This window comes from Lepisosteus oculatus, chromosome 10 (assembly GCF_040954835.1).
Source record: "Lepisosteus oculatus isolate fLepOcu1 chromosome 10, fLepOcu1.hap2, whole genome shotgun sequence".
NCBI classification, from domain to species: Eukaryota; Metazoa; Chordata; class Actinopteri; order Semionotiformes; family Lepisosteidae; genus Lepisosteus; species Lepisosteus oculatus.
In genome coordinates, this window is record NC_090705.1 from 4,358,495 (window position 1) to 4,378,173 (window position 19,679).

General features: G+C 39.9%; 1 protein-coding gene across 5 annotated transcripts; it reads left to right on the forward strand.

Moving 5' to 3' along the window:
- The first annotated feature begins 200 nt into the window (after nt 1-200).
- On the forward strand, nt 201-16,075 carry sgce (sarcoglycan, epsilon). 5 transcript variants are annotated; one of them, XM_015358213.2, is made up of 13 exons: nt 201-379; nt 941-1,048; nt 6,096-6,218; nt 7,784-7,941; nt 8,645-8,717; nt 9,434-9,632; nt 11,468-11,630; nt 12,147-12,361; nt 13,052-13,078; nt 13,617-13,805; nt 14,873-14,916; nt 15,280-15,317; nt 15,709-16,075. In XM_015358213.2, the coding sequence occupies exons 1-13, from the start codon at nt 343-345 to the stop codon at nt 15,757-15,759; spliced, it is 1,425 nt and encodes a 474-aa protein (XP_015213699.1). In that variant the 5' UTR covers nt 201-342; the 3' UTR covers nt 15,760-16,075. The 5 variants fall into 5 exon arrangements, with proteins under 5 accessions (XP_015213699.1, XP_015213700.1, XP_015213702.1 ...); XM_015358214.2 differs by lacking the exon at nt 13,052-13,078; XM_015358216.2 differs by lacking the exon at nt 15,280-15,317 and having other exon boundaries at nt 202-379.
- Nucleotides 16,076-19,679: the final 3,604 nt, after the last annotated feature.

Genomic DNA, 19,679 nt, shown 5'->3' on the forward strand with positions numbered 1-19,679 from the left:
GGTTCACTTTATAGTTTTGATACTGAGCGAGACACGTTTTTAATAAGAATGTGAAGCGTCTTTATTCTACAGTCCGGGTTCGCAGAAATCGGCCACCAAGCCCAGCTCAAGGCGAGTCTTACACGCTTCTGGCACGGGACTCTGTTTCCTCCCAAAGACAGCATCTCATTTTCCAGCATCTGCGCCAGATGTTCCAACCAACCAGAGCGCAGCGAGCTCCCACAATGCGCTGGGAGAGGGGAGAAAGAGGAATGCGCTGTACAAGGGGATGCTGGAGCTGTCAAACTGGAGAGATCGCCAGCGATTGACCAGAAATACTCGTGAAATTTACAGCAAAACACGATGCGCTCTGTCGGGTGCTTCATCTGCCTGTCCGTCGGTATGTATCGAGTATTATTTCACACAGACTCTCTGCTGTGCTTCGTTATTTTTTCGGAAGGCATCTTCACCTTTTAATTTTTCAGTTAAGCAGACCGCAATGGAAAACGACCATTTTTGTGGGTTTAAGAACATTCTTTCTAAGTTAAAAAAAACATTAAGTACTTTTAAAAGCAACCTTGTATGTTTCGGATTGTCGCTATTGTACACTCTATGTGTTATGGTTAAATATTGCCGTACATAGAGGGTGTTTCATTTTAGCATTTACAGAGCTATTGTAAGACAGTTTTAGTACAGGCGACTGCTGCTCTCCACAGTTTAGGAGACAAGGCCTACTATAGCTGAAGGTTTGCTTAAACAGCGTTGATTTCTGTTCATTATGCGGGTACGGCAAAGCTAGTTTGCTTAGAAACATTTAACAGTCTGCATTAAGTCAGTAATGGTGTTGTAAAAATGACAATACTACACGTACAGTACTACAGTGCGGAGTGTGATAATCCATTGACAGTAATGCCCAGGAATGTTGATTGTTTTATCTCATGTTTTATGTTGAAAACAAAAGCTTATTTAGTAAGCTCTGCTGATGTCAAAAGTGAAGCCGTAGCATGGAGGAATAGTCAAATCCACAGTTATTTCATCAACAGACAGAGAGCCGCTGTCCGCACGAACGGTGAGTGGGAATGCGCCCCGGCACGCAGCTCGGTACCCCCGCAGCCTAACAACACGCCCTCGCGTTACCAGCCCCTTCAGCTGCCCCTCCTGTCTTAACCCTCCGGCCAATTAATCCTCGCCTCTACCTTCTTATTGCTTTGTATTCTGATTTAATTCTTAGGCATGTACTGAAGTTTATATTCTACACTATGCGTTTAATGGGGAACCCATACTTTTTTTTTAAAGTCACATACGGTACTGTACCGTATAACGTCTTTGAGTATCTGACCTTATACAGTACATTTCAACGAATTAAAACGTACAGTACATTGATACAACGAGGATCATCTCACACAGGCCTATGAAAAAATAGGTTTATATGCTATATGCAGTACATGTTTTCTTTTGTCTGTGCAGTTCACAGTTTGAGTTAGCCTGGTTAGACTTCTGTACTTGTTGGTGATAAACTTGAGTGGCACGCAATGCACACTCTGGTTTTATTTTATTTTTTCTGTAGCCTTGGTAGAGATGGAAAAAATAGTAATGATGATATGATAGCATGACAGCCACTGTTGTTAGAGAAAACATTACATTTCCCTGTAGGAAGGAAGTCTTTTCTGGGAGTGCCTTGTGATGATGTGATGCACTGTACTGTATATTTCTTTGGTTTTGAAGTCTGGGTGCAGGATTACATAAAGTAGGGATGTAACTGATGGGTGGAGACTCATTCCACAGACCACATTATGGCCGAATGTGGCCAATTCCTTGAGCAGAAGCACTTAAGTATGACTCACGACACATTGCATGGTGCACCTTTTGGTTTTAATTATGACCAATTTACAGTTTTTATACCTTAAGAGGGAATAATATGTGAAGGTACATGCAAGTAAAACATTATCTGGTTCTACATGTCCATAGAAAATTTAAACTCTCACGTACACCTTACAATTTCCAGTAATATTTAACTTGTCCAAAATAGGGATGAAGTGTGTTTTAATATTTTAAAATATAGTTTAAATAGATTTTTAGAGCAGTGTTGCTACATTCTAACCTAATCTTATCGGACCTTAGAAGCTCAGCAAGGCGGGGCCTGGTCAGCACTGGGATGGGAGAACTTGAAGGAAAACCATGCTGCTCCTGGGTGTGTGTGGGTAGACCAGTAGGTGGCACTACTCCCTTTGGATCTGAATAATAATAATAATAATAATAATAATTGCTTATACTTATATAGCGCTTTTCTGGACACTCCACTCGCGCTTTACAGGTAATGGGGATCCCCTCCACCACCACCAATGTGCAGCCCCACCTGGATGATGCGACGGCAGCCATAGTGCGCCAGAACGCTCACCACACACCAGCTATCAGTGGGGAGGAGAGCAGAGTAATGTAGCCAATTCATAGAGGGGTAAGGGCCAATGGGAAATTTGGCCAGGACACCGGGGTTACACCCCTACTCTTTTCGAGAAACGCCCTGGGATTTTTAATGACCACAGAGAGTCAGGACCTCGGTTTTACATCTCATCCGAAGGACGGCGCCTGAGTATAGTATCCCCATCACTATACTGGGGCATTAGGACCCACATGGACTGCAGGGTGAGCGCCCCTGCTGGCCTCACTAACACCTCTTCCAGCAGCAACCTTAGTTTTTCCCAGGAGGTCTCCCATCCAGGTACTGACCAGGCTCACACCCGCTTAGCTTCAGTGGGTTGCCAGTTGTGAGTTGCAGGGTGATATGGCTGCTGGTGAATATGGCTGCTGCTGAATTTCAGAAGGAAGTCCCCATAATGGCCAGGGACACTGTCCTGTAAGACGTGTTGACCCTTCAGATAGAACATTAAGTTGAAGTCCTGACTACTTAACCATTATGAGTCCCGTATTGCCATTTGAAAGGGTAGAAGTGGTCTTGGCTAAATACCACTGTTGGCTTGCACACTCTGCCCTCCCTAAAAGACACCCATCAGTGTAAGAGGGCAGTGGGTTCAGACAAGATGGAGGTCTACCTGTCAACTACATTCCCCAGAATGCTGTGGGGAATGAACTGCTGTCCTCAGTCACCTGACCAGTTCTGAGAAGATGATTGGTCAGGTAATGTATAATTAAAAAAATAGTAATTAGACTGACTATGAAAGCCTTTATCTGCAGTCTAGGGATGGTGGGGAGATCCTGTGTGGCGTAAAAACCTACCTAGCATGACGTCTGAGGAAGTGAGTGAAAAAGCAAGAACTATTTGTGATTTGTGAAATATCTAAGAGCTTCTGTATTAGTCTCAGAGAAGCTTGTGTGTTTGTCATTTGAGAAGCCAGTAAGCAGCTTAGCTGGCCAGCACTATTGATAGTGAGGCTCTTGAAGTCTAGGCAGAAGCATAAAGTAGATGGGGGCTTTTATTTTGCTTTGCGAAACAGTCCTGCACAGTTTCACCAGATGGTCTCAAAAGTGCACTTTTCCACAAGCCCGGAAGCTATTCCCTCATCCTCCGCCAGAATGTGACATTCAGAGATTTAGAGGGGCCATCGCAAGTCATCTTCTAAAGGGGAGGGAAGTCTAAGACAGACAGCTCTCAGGTAGAAAGCAGTGCCGTTTATTTGTAGTGTGGGAAAATAAAACTGCAAAGAAAGAAAAGCCTAGCTCCCCTTCAGCCAGTCCCTCACTAACATCGCTGAGCAGCTGAGCAATACACAGAACCGTTTCCAAATTTCACAAACCTCATGCAGTTCATTTCCTCTGTGAGAAAGTTTGCACTAGACAGTACCTGCCTTCTCTCTCCAGATAGCAGATAGAACAACCCTAGAAGTCCCCCGATTCCTGATTTTCAGAACTGGCCAGGTGACTGAGGGTAGCAGCTAATTCCCCACAGTATTCTGGGAATGTGGTTCAGGCATGGACCCATCTCATCTGAACCTGCGGCCCTTTTACAGCCGCTTTTCTGCTGATTCCAAACTGCTGTGTGACTGCACATTACTTCCCCGAAAATGCAGCTTCTTGTCGAAAGTCTATAAATATGGAACACTGGTTATACATTTACCCCGCAAAACAGCCACCGACCTGTACTAAACACGTAAATCAAATCTGTGTAACCAAGCCTTTCAATTTGCAAATTAAGGAGTTTCACATTAACTTTTAATGGTTAATACATGAAAGGTTGTTCATCACCAGGGCGGCTTTAAATCAACTATTTAAGCTTCTTAAGCCGAGCGGATAAGGTTATGCACCTCAGTGGCATGTGTTGAGACCACATATACTAGCTTTGCTGGTGATCTTTGTTGAACGAGTATCTCAGCAGGGAGCATGTTTAACGCAGAATGCCATCTGCTCTGTGATTAGTGATCCATAGTGAGGCCTTTGGAATCTGCTGTACTAGATTAACAGTCATTGCTGCTCTCTAAATTCATTACACTCCATCTATTATGAATTCAGAGTATATGTTGAAACTGCAAATCTCATTTTTTCCTAGGAGATGTGCTTTCGGGTTTTTGAGCCTGTATTTTGAACTGTAGTGTTGAAGACTTGTTTGTTCGTTGAAAGACCCCTGCTTCTTCCTCCTTAGTTTCACAAGCAATTCCTCTGTTGATGAGGAAGAGGAAGCTCATGAAGCTTCATCTGTGTGCTGTAAATGACATGTGTCATTTAGACGATAGTTAGAAATTAGTACCAGCAAGATTGTACAGATGAGTGATTTGTGGAAGTGTTTCTTATGATGAAATATAGACTAATAAGAATTTGCCTACTCACTGTAAAACATTCTTGCTCCTTAGGAAATGGTTCAAATGTGTAGTGATAGTTATATTAACATTGAAGACTAAATCGAGTCTTAGAATGAAAATAAAACTATTCTACTTTAAAGTTGAACAGAGATTATCATGTACCTGTTTTTGTAGATTTACGATGGCCATTTACATTTTGCTACAAAGCAACACTGTTGCTGTGAATATTGGTGCATCAGAAGCAGCACAGTTACTTGATTGTACTGTGCCAAAGACAACCTAATCTTCCTCTTGTCCCTTGTTTCATCGGTTTTAGTTCATCCCATTAATACAAGTGGGAGTGATTGGACTACAGTATAAAACCCGATCACACAAGGTGGCCATATGGCTTCTGATCTAGCAGGGCTATTTGATTGGTTTAGTTTTAATGTCATGTTGACGTGGATTATATTTATTTTAATTCTGTGTCTTGAAACTGTCTGTGGAGACATTATTACATTTTCTTTTAAATCAGCTTAGGCTTTAATTTTCAGTACATCACCATACTGCTGCTGCTCTTAGCACATGCCATGTTTGTAAAAGGAGCTCAAGGGTTGTTAAAGATTACAGTACTCAAGAACTGAACTACACAAATATATGAAAAACAAGAAATGTTTGTCTTGTCTTGTCTACTTTGTCATTTAATCATTTGAAAACATCACACAGAGGGACAATATAGAGATTCCAGCTGACCTTCCCAGTACTGTATGTTTTTGGAAACCGGTGGCTCTGTGGCTCAGGATCTGCGCCTGTGGCTGGAAGGTTGCCGGTTCGTATCCCGCAGCCGGCAGAGGAATCCTACTCCATTAGGCCTCTGAGCAAGGCCCTTCACCCCAACTGCTCCAGGGGCGCCGTATAAAAGGCTGACCCTGCGCTCTGACCCCAAGCTTCTCTCCCCGTCTGTGTGTCTCATGGAGAGCAGGCTGGGGTATGTGAAAAAGACAAAATTCCTAATACAAGAAATTGTATATCTTAAAAAAAAAAACCTGGGGAGAACATGTACGCTCCACGCAGACAGCACCTCCGACGGCTGTACACAACACCCCCCTGTTTCCCAGGGCTGCAGCCTGCTGCTCTTAGTTTATTTAATGTGCCCTGCATTGCATTTACTGTATAGGAAGACCCAGCGTTCCACACAGAAGCATTCATTTGTTTTCAAGAAAGTATCGTTTCAGACGCACATTGTGTTTGGAAATCCGAAGTCCGTGGTTCTTTCCCTGTCGTCCTGGGACGGTGGCGCTGCTGCGCCTTGCAGCGACACTGTTGCCTCATGCATGACCGACCTTATTCCTTCTCTCTGTCTGTCTCCTTGTCTTCCTGCTGCAGTTTTCACTATCCTCTCCCGGGCGCATGCAGACCGGAATGTCTATCCTTCCGCCGGAGTGCTCTTTGTACACGTCTTGGAAAGAGAGTATTTTAAGGGGGAATTTCCTCCTTACCCAAAGCCGGGTATGCTGTTGTTAACACTGCAGTGAATATGTGACATTACGTCCTTATTTATTTTTAAATGTCAGCGCCTTATAAAGATACCTTTATTGCCCTGACTTAAGGCTGCATTAAATATCATCTTTCAACCAAGTGCCGATTGTAAACTCGTAATCCCAGGGCTTGGTGGCCAGTTGCCAGAGGCTTCTTCCTTCTATTCAATGGAAAACTGCTTTCAGGCACCGGATTTTTCTTCCGTGACTGATGAGTGGAAATAAGAAAGCTTCAGGCTGACATTTACAACGGCAGGATTTATTCAGTACTCCTTGGTCAAACACCTGGAGGGTACATTTTGCTAAACTGAGTCAAATTACTTGTATCCAACCATGCAAATTGATAGTAGAAATTTAAATATTAAATACTTTTTTGAGTTTCATAAAGATCTAATGTCTTTGAGAAGAGAATTCTTGATTTATAAACTGGGAATTATAAAGCCCGTCGTATATCCTTTTTACTATGGGAATTACAAAATGCAACTTGACATTTTATTTTAAATGTCATGTTTCTCTCTTAATTGCTCTTGACTGCATTATAAACAGTTAAGGGGAGACTGCAGTCAGATGAGTCCTTTATAGAATTTACATCTCCCATAAATCTCACTGTTTTCAAATATTTCACCAAGAAGTGAAATTTCACAAAAGTATGCAATTGTGAGTCAGATTACCAATACCAGTTTTAAAGGGGAACTGCAATGCTTTTTTTATATTTTGGTTTAGGAAGCATCAGTATTGATGAGTGCAATTCAAACCACAGTAAAAGTAAAATGTACATTGTAATGTATAAAATCTCCAATTTACAACACAAAATAGATGAAATTTCCAGGTATGCGCAGCGCCATATTCTGTGATTCAGAATGAGGCAATAAATCTTCCGGTGAGTTGTAGTGGCCTTATTGTAAACAAGCAGGCTTGTGAATACATCTCTTTTAATCAAGATAGAAACATCGCTCTCGACTTTGAAACAGTTTGGTTGACAAATACTACTTACTTGTTAACTCTGGATGCAGATCACAGTGGAACATTTCTGCGGTGAAATGTCTGCTGCACCACCTGTGATTATTTGCTGATACATCACAGTACATGAGTCATTATGGAAACTAGTGAGCAGGAAGGGCCGCATCACATAGCAGTTCGTGGGAACTCTCACTCTCACCCGTGGCGAGACTAGGGGCTTGTGACAACACGGTGACTTTCACAACGTTCTCAGTTTTGTGCTTAATTCGAAATTTGTAAATTGTTGCTAGAATGTCAGTGATTTTATTTTGTTACCAAGACTTAATAATAACCAGCCTTAAAAATTGGGACTGCAGTTCCCCTTTAAGTCAGATGCTAAAAGATGGCTAACACATGAACATTATTTTATTGCGATTTGCAAATTCCAATACTAATAACACGCATTTTGTAGCTTTTGAGTTTGAATATTGTAGGAGGGCAGTTCTTGTCTTACCCTACCACACTCTTACAATATACACAAATCATTTGAATGTTGCTTGATGTTTTGAATTGATAATGTTTCTGTTATGTGCACAGGGGATGCCAGCAATGATCCAATCACATTTAATACAAATTTAATGGGCTATCCAGACAGACCTGGGTGGCTGCGTTACATTCAGAGAACTCCTTTCAGTGACGGTGTCCTGTATGGGTCTCCAACTGCCGATCATGTGGGCAAAGCAACTGTTATTGAGGTACATGCTAGACAAAACCACTCAATTATTATAGTTTGCAATAATGTTACTAATACAGTAGTTTCTCAGGATGCAGTCCTACAGCGTCTCCTAACCACAGAGAGGATGAGTATGTCATATCTCCTTGTATTTCCTAAATCTATATGAGACTTATGAACAAAGTCAGACTCTTCGGGTAGAAATGACCTGCTGGTGACCTCCTCACATTTACACAGTAACATCTGAAGACTGCTCTGTCATGATGATTAGGGCTACTGTGTTTGGCAGACTTACCGTATACTGCTGCCTATTCTGCCAGTACTGTGCACAGTCAGTTGTATTTAGTTTCATTGTGTCCAGATTTGTGAACCCCAATGACTTATAGAAATAAAATGAACATAAGGAGATAAGACAAGTAATCAAAGAGAGAAGGCCCGTGGAGCTGATGTTGTTATGATTAACTTCATTAATCTGAGGATATTGTCTATATTTTTTTAAGGAAGCCAGGGATAAAAAGATGAATAGAAACTGGCTTGTCTATGCAGCTGTAATCATGTCTTAGAGACTTCACTCTGGCTGTTCTTTTGTTTCCATGGACGCACAATTATATGCCTCAGTGCTGTGTGCTTGTGTGGTTCCAGTGAAGTTGCATTATTCCACTGAGGTATTTTTCTAAGCTCCTCTGCTCATGGTTTGAACTTTCCCCCTTTTGGGTGCATTGCAGATTACCGCCTACAACAGACGAACCTTCGAAACGGCCCGGCACAACCTTGTTATTAACATCATTTCAGCTGATGGTAAGCACAGCAACTTGAGAGCGCATGAAGAAGACAAAAAGCACACAGACCGCTCAAGTTTGTGAGTTTCCAGGCTTCCTCAGGTGGCACTTGGGGACGACAGCCCGACTTTCATTTCTTTCAGGCCAAAGCAGTTAACTCAAGGTTGACGAGCAAACGGGAGATTTCCAGACACAGAAGGCCAGCATGCAGGCTCAGCCATAAGATGAGCTGTGCCAAACTAGCAATGACTGCTGTCAACAGCGGTGTCAGTAGCAAATAATCAACCTTTGCTCTCATCTGACTGAATGACAGTGAAGTTATATCGTTTTCACTTTCAAAGAATTTTTGCATGGCTTGGTATTCCTGAAGTCAGATTTTTCCTGCAAATCCTTCTTAACACAGAATTTGCAGACAACTTTGCTTGCACAGCTGCTTTCTGTACTCATTGTGTCAAATACATTTAAAATCACAGCTCAATCATATAAAAACAAATAAATTAATGCTTAGATAATTATCTAGTCGAAATGCTGTATTCTGTTATTCATGTGAAACTATGTGAAATAGAGTATGTTTGCTTCAGGCTTTTAACATAAAACTGTTGTTTTAACTGTGTTATGTTAAAGTGAGTTTTATTGCTTCAAAGTGTCGTACAAAGTTTCCTATGTCCAGTTTCAGGTGTTGTTTCATTGCTTTAGAAAAACAACCTCATTTAACTCTTTCCTCTTTTTCCCCAGATTTTCCTCTGCCTTATCAAGCAGAGTTCTTCATAAAAAACATGAACGTGGAGGAGATGCTGGCTAGTGAGATACTAGGAGATTTCTTGGGAGCAGTGAAAAATGTCTGGCAGCCAGAACGCTTGAATGCCATTAATATCACTTCAGCTCTGGACCGGGGAGGCAGAGTCCCCCTCCCTATAAATGACCTGAAGGAAGGGTGAGCTGCGAAATCAAAGGCGACGCTGCATGGGTTCTCCAAGAGCTGCTGTTTACTAAGAACACATCTTAGCAAGTCGAGATCAGAGGATGTCGTGTGCTTCTGCTGCTATTCCAAAGTGAACCAGGCATAATTGTTCATGAAAATATTAGCTGTGGGAGTTACCTTGAAAGGTGAAAGACTTGCGCTGTAGCATGGGCTGCATACGCAGTGCGGAGAGGTGTTGAAAACATCAGGCTCTCGTTTCTGCAGCGTAATTTAAAAACAGTGCAGCATCTTTCTGGCGTTTCTTTAATTCCCCCTTTCAGTTTTTCTAAATGAAGATACCGTATATGGTATCCCTTTGTACTTGACAGTGTCCAAGACTTTGCTTGTATAGCTTAACAGAATCCTTCTTTCTTTTAGCTGTTATCATTTTGTTCTGTTTTTTTTTTCTACTGCAAACATTTAGCTGGCAGAATAGAATGAGCACCGTCCGTTTGACCCATTAGCTTCTATTCCCAGCGGATAAAGTGAGTGGTGGCAACTTGTCCTTATTGCCCAGTAAAGGCATGCTGGAGAGATTTGCTGGCATGAAGTAATGGAAATCTCCTGAAACCCAATGAAAAGAAGCGGTTTATTGCTGTAATAAATCTTTTTTTAATAGGAAGACTGGACCTTCTGGGCATGGCACTGCTGTTGTACCTTTGAGTGCAAGGTCCTTCAGTCAGGCTGCTCCAGTAAAGGCCCTCCTGAATAAATGGCTCTCCAGGCCATCGTTGTACTTGCCCATACAGAGCAGCAGCAGCTTGTTCTGCTTCCCATAGTGTTCAGCGGACTGGAGACCCCATGACTCCCCTTTGCATGGGACTGGGAAAATCAAGGAATTCAAAAATAAACTCCTGTGAAAGGAATACGGATTTTCCAAGAGAGGCCAAACATTTTTGGTGCCTCTACACCAGAAATAACTGGGTTTCATCATGAGATTATTATCATTATTAACGGAAATGAACCACGCTTTATACAAGACAGATGTGAACCATTTGCATGAAGGGGAACTGCACAGAACAGTCGGGTGGGTACAGTAAGATCAAGGAAATGAATAAATTGGCAGTAAGGCTGGAAGAGTGGGCGAGTGGCACAAAGGCCTCACAGACAGGCGAGACCGAAAAGCAGAAAGAAAAAACACTTCTGCTGTTCAGGTATGCGCGCCTGATATGAAGGTGTCAGTATCAGGATATTTATCTTGACCCTAACATCTATCCATGCATTCGCGCAAAAGGAAGGCTTAAGTGAGGTACTCTGACACAGCTATCACTGCGGTGGTAGTCATGTTTTTCTGCTGGGATATGATTATTGATGACAGTTCTGGTCAGATTGGAATAGAGGCACGTTTAAACCAGGTGTGTGTCAGATGGCATCAAAACTGGAAATAAGGGAGCCTTTGTAAGCATCCATTTTTAAAGATGAGATAAAAAGTATTTTTAGTTGCCATTTGTCAGGCTTCGGAACTGCCCATATGTTTACTTAAATTGGAAACTCAAGTGCAGTTAGAATCACTATAGTTTTACAAATTAAAGAAAAAAGATGTGAGGTGATATATTCTGTAATATGAATATATGTCAATATACAGCAGCCAACAAACCTTCACGAGTTTAGTTAGGATCTACAGATACCATTGTGTGCCTGCTTTGTAAGGATTAAATTCCATAAACGAGTAGGGAGATACAGCTAACACGTAATGAACTGCTGATAATTTAGACCATGTCAGGACTCATCGGCCTGACATCCCATAAGAAGATGACCGAGAAGCACTGTTGGCGGCTGAAACTGAAACGTTCCTGTTGTAACTGCAGGGTGTACGTGATGGTGGGGGCCGACGTACCGTTCTCTTCCTGTCTGAAGGAAGTTGAAACCCCCCAAAACCAGCTGAGGTGCAGCCAGGAGATGGAACCTCTCATCAGCTGTGATAAGAAGTTCAGGGCTCAATTTCACATCGACTGGTGCAAAATCTCACTGGTAAGCCTCTCACATGCAGGTTTTGACTCCGTGTAAAAGTTTTTAGTACTGTAGTTCCCTGACAGAACTTTTTTTTTCTTCCACTTTTCACACAACAAAACCTGATGAAAATTTCTATATGCAATCATTAGTCAGTTACACTGATCAGGACACATTGTTGTCTCAAGATGGCTTGTTAAATACTGCAAGAATGTAGTTTTACGTTCCAGTGATTTGCAAATGAAAAGAATGCTAGGATACATTCAGCCACCATTGGATACCATACATGGCAAAGTTCTGCACAGATTTTTGCTTTGCCTTGTTTGTAGGTGGCATCACAAAACATCTAAACGGATTTCAGTTTTCATCCAAATTTCTGGTGAGGTTTCTGGGCAGTGTGTCAGCACCTGTTGTGTTCTTGTTACCATTAATGTAGCTGGTTCTTCAAAAAATATTTCTGTATGATCATACAACAAAAAATTGGAACACAGTTGCATGCATGTGGTATGAATGCTTGTGCTGTTCTTCTCTCAACAGGTAGACATCACTAAAGTGGTCTCTGTTAGTAAAGAAAAGCCAGACCCTGGCAGTGGAGTGTTACCTGATATGGGCGAATATAACCCCCCTTCTGACTCACTGAAAAGTAGGGACTATTTCTCTGATTTCCTGGTCACGCTGGCAGTGCCCTCTGCTGTCGCCCTGGTCCTTTTCATCATCCTTGGTTATATCATGTGCTGCCGTCGAGAAGGAGTGTAAGTGTGCGCTTTTAGTGTTAACAAAACCTCATCAATGAAAACCCAATGTCCAAAGTGTATGAACACTCCGCTTGGCGTAAAGATATTTACGAGGTAGTGGTTTTTCAGCAAGTAACACACTGTACCTTGTGTTGTTAATGTCAAGTGTAACATATGTCAAATGCTCTGTAAAATTTTTTAAAAATTAATACCAGAGTAGGGAGAAGCTCAATACTAATATGAGGGCTGTTATCCAGAAGTAGTGAGCTCTACCACACTGCAGTGGGTGTGTTCCAGTTTCTTTTTTGTCAGAGGTTTTTGGAAGAAAAAAGGCTTTGAAGTCCTATAAACAGATCATAGCACAAAAGAGGGGAAGAAGGAGATAAATCTCAAAAGCAGCAAGTTACATTCTCTCATCATGCATCTGAATTTGTCCATGCACGTGCCATTCATCCTTCACATACAGTAGACGGATTCACCCCCAGGTGCTTTTTCTTTAGCTTTTATTTTGTGATTTCTTTTGCCCGCTCCCTTACCGTCAATGAGTGACTTGTGTGTCTCCATCAGACCTCCAGAGGCCAGAAGAAAACCATTTTCTGCGTTTTTAATCACTTCAGCCATTGACCCATCTAGCTCTCCATTAGCTAATGTGTGGATGTCCTACCTATTAATACTAGTATTTAATTCATTAATTTTGTTTTGTTCTAGGGAAAAAAGAAACATGCAAACACCAGAGTAAGTGTCTCCTTTCCTGTGGTTTTTGTTTATTTCTTTTTTGGTTTGACAGTTTTTTTTTCTTTTCGAGCTTTATCCTCTCCCCTCCTCATCTCTCAGAGCCTGGTCATGCTAATCCAGTATTTGTTCCATCCATCTGAATCATCCGTTCATTTAAGTGTGGTTCGACTCATCTTGTGAGAAGCTGCTTAAAGTAGGGAGAAGGTTTTTGTGGCCTCAAAGTGCAGACTTAAAAAAATGGGCAATTCAACTCAAATAAATTAATATCACTGCAAGGGAGAAAGGAGTATAGAGTTTGCACCTTTAACTCAGATTAAACACAAAATGATAACATATAATGCCTTTTAACCATTTTAAACAAAATAAAAGGTTTGTTGATTATCAAGAAAAATAAGTAGCAGTGATATCTGAATTACCAGTGTACCTTCTTTATGTGTTTTTTTGTGTTTTGTTTTGCGTTTATACAATTTTGGACTGTGCACGTGTTCTATTAGAGAAAGACATGCAACTCAAAACTATTTTGGGGTGTTTCTTCCAGTATTCAGCTGGTCCATCACAGTTCCATTCAGAAGTCTTCGAAGGAGCTTCGGAACATGTCCAAGAATCGGGAGATATCTTGGCCTCTCTCGACTCTGCCAGTGTTTCACCCAGTCAGTGGGGAAATTGTGCCACCCTTGCATCCGGACAATTATGAGACCACCAGCATGCCACTGATGCAGACGCAGACGTGAGTGATATTACGGCATTCTAATAGTTTCACCCCCAAAACCAAATACTCACGGATATCCCAAACTGAGAAGAAAGAGTAAACAAGACTCTATGTGTGTTAACAAATTCTAACATAGATACATTCATCCATTTTCCTTTATTTTCTTAGCCTAGTGTTCCAAAAATCGAATTTTGCAGGGATCTCCAGTTCTGTAAATAATCCCAGGGTAGTGAGTTCGTGTCCCTCATTGGGCACCAGGTCCTCCATGTTGGATGTTGGGCACAAGGCTAACAACCCTGTCCCGTAAAAAACTAATGTTACAGTAACAGCGACAGGATGTTGCTGCCCCTACATGCCAGAGGCATAACGGGAAAACTTGCATCCATTAAATTGTTGGTTTCTCAATATACAGAACAATTCCATTGTGATTAATTAAACAGGTGATTTGTTAAGATAAGTTTTTAGAGCTCATTCAGGACTCTTCAGCCCTTAAGGACCAGAGTTCTGATAACTGAAAAGGTTATATGCTTGATCTTATAATAATAATAATAATAATAATAATAATAATAATAATAATAATAATAAAATAGATAAATAACTACCTACAGTACCTAACTCACTGACTCACTAACTTACAGATGTACTGGCCTGTAAGATTAACTGGATGGACTGGGGTCTCCAGGGCCCTGCTTGGAGATCCCTGTCTTAGAAGTCATGTGCACTGGCACACATTTTGTAGGTGTCTTGGAGTCACAGTTTTCAGTAGTTAAAACTGAGGTTGGGTACTAGCAACAAAGTAGGTCAGATGGCTTTCTCTGCTTTGTAACTTTTTTTCACCTTTGAATTATAGTTTTCATATTTAAATGACATTTTGCTCACTAACATATTTTAATTATGATATGTACTGTAAAAACCTTTAAATACATCTGAGAAAAATCATTGTATTAAATCATTTCTCAGCTAGGAAAGGCTGAATTATGCCAAATATTTTTTACTGCCTGGCTTGCATATCTAGACATTTCATGAAAATCTGTTGGATTACCTCTCATCATTAATAAATGTAATGATCACTTTTTCTCTTGTAGGAATTTACAAAATCAGACTCAAATACCACAGCAGCAGCCTGCAGGTTAGTATATATTGAGTACCTACTTGTAATTTGTCAATTAAAAAAAATCTAACAGAAACTAATGTATCATAGTTGACCTATTCATGAGTTTAGTTTCATTGCTCTGTTTTCTGTCTGTTAACTGAGTTAAACCAAAGCCTTTTCTTAGCAAAGACTAAACATAGAAACTGATTATACTTGTTTTTCAGTGTTTTGCTTTCTTCCTTATTTGAATACTGTAGCTTACCACTTGTTTTGTGGGTCTCACCCTCAAAGAGTAGTAGATCGCCCTCTAGTGTCCTTGTAACTGAACTGAATTTTATTTTTCCACTGCTTTTTAATATGCTAAACAAAACGTTTGTTTATCTAATGCTAACATCAAAGGAGGTAATTATTGCATGTCGACATTTCGACGGCTTGAGGCAAGTATAACGGTTTGTCTTCAATGTGTATTCCTGTGCTTTATTTGTTATTTGCAGTGTGCTTTTAGAGAAAGTATTGTAAACTACGGCCCTAGTTTTATTTACAGATTTCATACCATGTTTATATTTGAAATAAAATACAAGGCCAGTGCAATGAAAGTAACTCCAGATTTTAGTATTCTAAATTAGAGTGTTTGATATATGTTCATATACGGTATATCATAGATATTGGATTGAACATATACATCAATACAGACTTTGATTTGCTAGGTGTCCTTTGTGTTTATGTCTATATCTGTTTTAATTCCATCATGCAATTGCTGTCTTTATCATGTGGCTACCAATCAGATGTAAAAGGATAGCTTATAACACATCCTTCTCTTCCATGTAGGTAAATGGTATTCCTGAAGAAAGAAAGCTTACAGAAGCACAGAATTTGTAATTTATCACCGCTATAATGGCCTTTTCTACAAATTAAAATATTGAGTTTGTCATGTACAGTATATGCTGACTTTGCATGAGCCGACAATATATCAGTACAGCATTCAATACTTCCATGTTATTGTGAAAATGTGTTCAGAATTGCCGTGGACTAATACATTTTAACCAGATACTGGTAGTATTAAAATTGAAAACAGTGACAGCTATATTGTAACATGTTTGAAGGATGTTTGGGTTTTTTTAGTATTTTGATTACACCTGTATTTTTATGAAAAGCAAAAAAAAAATGGAATAAAATCATCAGATTTTTTTTTTAACCAAGAGTGTGAAGCATTTAAGTACTGTATACGATGCTACGGCAGTTTTCCTCGCGTGGATAAAAATGTCTTCCTGCCTGAAAGAAAAGTTACAATATGCTCTAAAGACTGAGGAAGCTTTTTTTCATGCAGTCACACCTTGTGTCGTGTGTTCTGTTCAATGGTAGTGATGCGGTCAGCCCCCATAGCTGATGGACAGTTCCCCTAGTACATTAAACATACTGGACCTGAAGCAGTACTACAGTCTTATGGTATATAAGCCACAACAGCTGGATGCAGAGCCTTTTTGCTTTTTTTAGCTAGAACATCATGAATGTCCAGTTTTAAACAGAATGGGAGTTTAAATCTGTGCAATTGATAACTGGCCCCCAGAAGAGTTTTGCACAAGGGAAAACCTCTTTCCTTTGAAATATATTACTTTTGATTCCACCCCCATCTGTATTTATCATATCGGCACCTGTACACACATTCCCTAGTTTTCCCATTGGTAATTTAATTATTAAAAAACAGCATTTTTTTAAAAACAAAATAAACAATTTGGGTGTTTTAATAATAATAATAATAATATTGCTTACACTTATATAGCGCTTTTCTGGACATTCCACTCAAAGCGCTTTACAGGTAATGGGGATCCCCTCCACCACCAGCAATGTGCAGCATCCACCTGTACCATATTAGAAAATATGGTACAAAAATGAGGAGTTAAAGTGTGATGACTGATTTAGAATCATCACTTCAGGTATAGTAGTAAAACAATTTTCAATTTCTGATTTTACCTGTAGGATCTTTAAAAGCAGTCATCTCCAGTAGCAAAGAAGTGGCCTCTATATACTGTACATAATGTGGTGCCAAAACAAAAAACTGAAGCTAAGGACAGGTTTTCAAAGCAGTTGGAGAAATGTCAACTTGTATGTCTACTATTCCTTAATATGTTGGAAAGAAGTTACTCCAGTGAGGGGGTCTAAGTTATGAAACATTAATTGCCAGTTTTCTAGACAATATGGTGATTAATATCATGAATGGCATTATTTAAAATAAGGACAATGGACTGACCAAAATAACCACAGAAATCATATTCAAGGACAAGAGATGAACCAACTTTACTATGCAGCTTAATTTCTTACCTATTAGGCCCTGAAGTTCTCAAAAATAAAGCTTATCCCCAAACTAGTAATTCAAGCAAATAAGACCTTAACTTCATAAGAGTTTCTGAACAAGAAATGTATCACTAACATACATATGCATCAGAAAAAGGCATTTATAAATAGGAAATGGTCAAATTTCACATTATGCAAAACCACAGTATTTACTTACTGTAACATCTATTTGTGATTTAAAAAAAGAGAACAAACAAGTTCAACACTTAACTTCTGATTTTTGCAAAACAATACAATAACATGGGCAACAGAACATAAAACCAAATATACAAAAAATACTACTCTCTGAGTAACAAGACAGCATAAGGGGCCTGAAAATGTACATAAAGAGAAGTAAACAATTACTGTACATAAACATCTCGGTTTAATTCAACAAAAATCTCATTAAAGTGTATAAAAGCTTTAATTTAATTTCTGACCAAATTACAAATACCCGTTCAAGATACCTGTGGATTAAATACCACAATTTGCAGTGCTTTAATGTAGATCTTACTTGTTTTAGGACATTTTAACTAGAGTCCTATCCAGCTGGAGCTTTCAATTTAGAGGCAATTTATTCCCATTATAAAAATTCACATTGTATTCCTTGAGTCCTGGTGTGATTTCTGAGTCCTTCAGAACATACTTTACAGGAGGATAACCGACTTCACCTGTAGTTTTCTTTTAAACGGCATTTTGCAGCTTTGTAGATATCAATGCACAGCACAGTTATTTAAAGTGAATCAAATGTAAGTCTGCATTTTGAACCCCCCATTAACTTAAACCTGCCAGGCAAAAGAAAGTGACTCAGATCAGCTAGTCAGTAAGGCTTGGTGTGATAACACACGGTGACAAAATCACACTTCTCTGCAGCAAAGTCAACACAAGCTCAACTGCTGTATACCCCATATTAACACATAGAGGTTAATTCAATGCTGAGAAGTAGAAAAAAGTTTTTTTGCTGTTGATACTTCTCAGATCCAGGGGATGGCAAAAATATGTGCGGATATAAAGCAAACTCACAAAGCACAGAACATTTGAGAATGGGCAGATGACAAAGAGTGTCCAAATTAATGGAGATCTGCAGAAAAGGTGTGGAAAAATGAAATCTCTCAATTAAGAGGTTCTACAAAGGAGGAAAGTGATCCAGGTTGAATGATGATTCTTGGCTTTAGCTTTCTTTCTGGAAACCTTGTAAAGGGACACAGACAGAAAGATCTGTGTACATCATGAGAAATGAAATGGGGAAACGATCTGCATAGAGAAACCTTTGATCCTCTCTGCTCTGACAGTGATATTTCCTAATAAATTAAGCCAATCACCTTCATGTTTTGTGATTGTAAATGGCAGTGCACTTTCTGCAAGAGATGCAGTAAATGAGATTGCTGGCTAAGCACAATGCTCTCTGGCTGGTCTTGGAATGGGCTCAGGCTTGTGTGCAGTCCTGGAGATAGATGCAGGTGCTGCAGGGATTTCTGACATGGGTAAGTGGCTCAGGGGACTTAAGGAAACTGAGGCTGTGGAGCTGTGACTGGGCTGTCCGTGTTATGAGCTGATTAAATGATTGTGGGGAAAAAGGTTTCTGTTGCAGAGTCCTCCTGTACAATGGCCTTGGGCCTACTACCACCCCTGTTTCATTCTCCAGACCTATTATCATATCTGACCTGCTGTGTAAATCGCCCCCTGTAATTTACGAGCTTCATCAATGATGCATGAGATCTCAACTCAAAAATCCACAGAAATAATTTTGAACATTTCCACCCTTCTAGTCTGTCTTGAATCTGTTATGCAACACACACAAACGAATGTTTAAATGAATAAAGCCAATTTAACACATTTAGTATTTTATAATTCTCTAATAAATTATTGGTAAAACATTTTCTAACAATAATGCAAGACCAAAAATTAAGAACCTAAAAAGGGGGAAGTATTACAACACTGTAGTCATATCATGGTAAACATGATGAGCCCGACAGGAGGCTCAGTATGAGACATTTATTTTCTTTTTACTTAAAATGTTTTTCGACTGACGGCACTTACGTTTCACTGACGACTCAAGTGCTCTGGGGCTACGTATCCACAAACAGCCTAGTCTTATTACAATTGCTTTAAGAGACATATTGCAATTTAACTATTAAAATATTTTATCCTTCATAATAAATTACTGATAACAGGAATAAATACTTTAAAACCATCTAAAAAATAAATAGAACATTAAATTTAAATGTGGCAGAATAGTTAGCATTCACAGCTGAGAACAGTCCGAGTTCACAATAGTCATTAGAATAATGAAGCACATGTGGTTAGCTAAGCAGTCATGGTTTTAAGGACAGCGGGATCTGAATGTGCCAGAACCTGAAGTAAAATGCTCCAAATAAGCTCGTTAAGATGTACTGCGCCTGCTGATGTGTACAGGCCACATCTACCATATGCATATGTGGATTTAATTCACTATACATTAATGAAAG

Coding starts and splice junctions, on each gene's coding strand:
- sgce (XM_015358213.2), top strand. CDS start 343: ATGCGCTCTGTCGGGTGCTTCATCTGCCTGTCCGTCG. Junction 1,049..6,095: donor AGCCGCTGTCCGCACGAACG/GTGAGTGGGAAT, acceptor TTCCTGCTGCAG/TTTTCACTATCCTCTCCCGG. Junction 15,318..15,708: donor CGACATTTCGACGGCTTGAG/GCAAGTATAACG, acceptor TCTTCCATGTAG/GTAAATGGTATTCCTGAAGA.